At 35.8% G+C, this 1,409-nt stretch overlaps 1 protein-coding gene across 1 annotated transcript in view; it reads left to right on the top strand.

The window, feature by feature from the left end:
* Positions 1 to 758: 758 nt before the first annotated feature.
* LOC119588735 (RB-associated KRAB zinc finger protein-like) overlaps positions 759 to 1,409 on the top strand; it is a gene marked incomplete at its 5' end in the record, with an annotated part of 9,606 nt that continues 8,955 nt past the window's right edge. The window contains 1 exon segment of the mRNA XM_037937375.1: positions 759 to 846. Coding sequence (XP_037793303.1) covers positions 759 to 846 — 88 coding nt within the window.

The raw sequence follows: 1,409 nt of genomic DNA, 5'->3' as shown, positions 1-1,409 counted from the left end.
TTATTTGTTTGTGGGTGGTGGAAATAAACTTTGTGCTAATTTTCCCAAAACCTTTTACTAACAATTTTTTTTTTCTGTAAGGGAAAAATCCTTTTTTTTTAAAAAACAAGGGGTAAAATTTTTTGGGGGGGGGTTTGTCCCCCTTTTTTTTTCCCTGGTCCCCATAGCTATTTTAGGTGAGCTTGAATCCATTTCATTTATTGTATTATTAAATTTCACATTTTTTGTTGTTGTTTACAAGATATTTATGCATCCACCTTTGGCCAATGTGAAACAGCCATGTCTTTGGCACTACAGCAAAGGACAACAAACTTCCACTGCACATATCTTGTTGACCTCCCATATGATTTATTGTCAAATAAAAAATTAATTTTGACAATATGTATGGTGAAGGTTGTGCTTCATCATTATCCCGAAGGCATGAAAACTGGGATAATCACATAACACTGCATCAATGTGATTATTACTTGATTGAACTTCATCTTGTAGATTACAAGAAGTTTCAAAGGGATATGAATAGAATACAGGCTTAATGATTATGAGAATAAATTCCATATTTTTTAAACTGTACTTCAACAAGGTTTAGGTCACATATGCAGTATGCCTAAGACAAGTAATAAATCAGTGAAGATATTTTTTTGTCTTAACTTTCCATTTCATTGTTAATAGATAAAGCTAGATATATTTTGATATAGTTGATTATTTTGGATAGGCAGTATAGGAGAATGCTTTTAAAATTTAACTGAAACAATTTCCAGCTTGAAGTTGATGTTGAATGGGATGAGTCTAACGAGTCAGATGTGATAGACAATGATGATGATGACCCAGACTGCACAGCCTCTGGAGGCATAAGTAAGAAAAGTAAGTAGCGAGAAAGACTCTAAACGCAAAAAAAAAAGGAGGACGTCCTCGGAAAGTAAAGCTCACAGCAAAGATTAAGGTAAAATTTTGTTAATTCTTTGTGGTTTCATTGTTATTGTTTTCCTTTAGAATGAGTAGCATGTGCATTTAAGTGATATATTGAATTAATATTTCCTCTGACATTCTGTGTTGGGATTCTTCTTTAGGTGCAATAAGTATATAATATGTTCAGATTCACAATAACAAATAAAGAAAGATTGCAGATTGTGCAGTTTTCACATAACAAAAAAGGGAAAGATAAAGTATTAGGAAATTAAATCAGCAATAAATATATAGCCATGAGAAATAGATGATACGGTCCCACTACATCATTTACTCATCCCAGCTAAGCATTCCCTACTCTGAGTCATATTGAAAACAATCCCAACCCCCCCCCGCCCCTCTAGTGGGATGGAAATATCGATGGGCAGTAGGTAGGCCAAAGGAAGCGAGGACGAGGACTGGCGAGCGGTGGGGGGGGGAGCCGGTGGTTGGGGGGCCCGGGGGCC

This window comes from Penaeus monodon, chromosome 24, assembly GCF_015228065.2.
Source record: "Penaeus monodon isolate SGIC_2016 chromosome 24, NSTDA_Pmon_1, whole genome shotgun sequence".
In the NCBI taxonomy this organism is placed as follows: Eukaryota; Metazoa; Arthropoda; class Malacostraca; order Decapoda; family Penaeidae; genus Penaeus; species Penaeus monodon.
The sequence above is the reverse complement of the archived record's forward strand: the minus strand, read 5'-3'. Positions and strand labels throughout refer to the sequence as shown.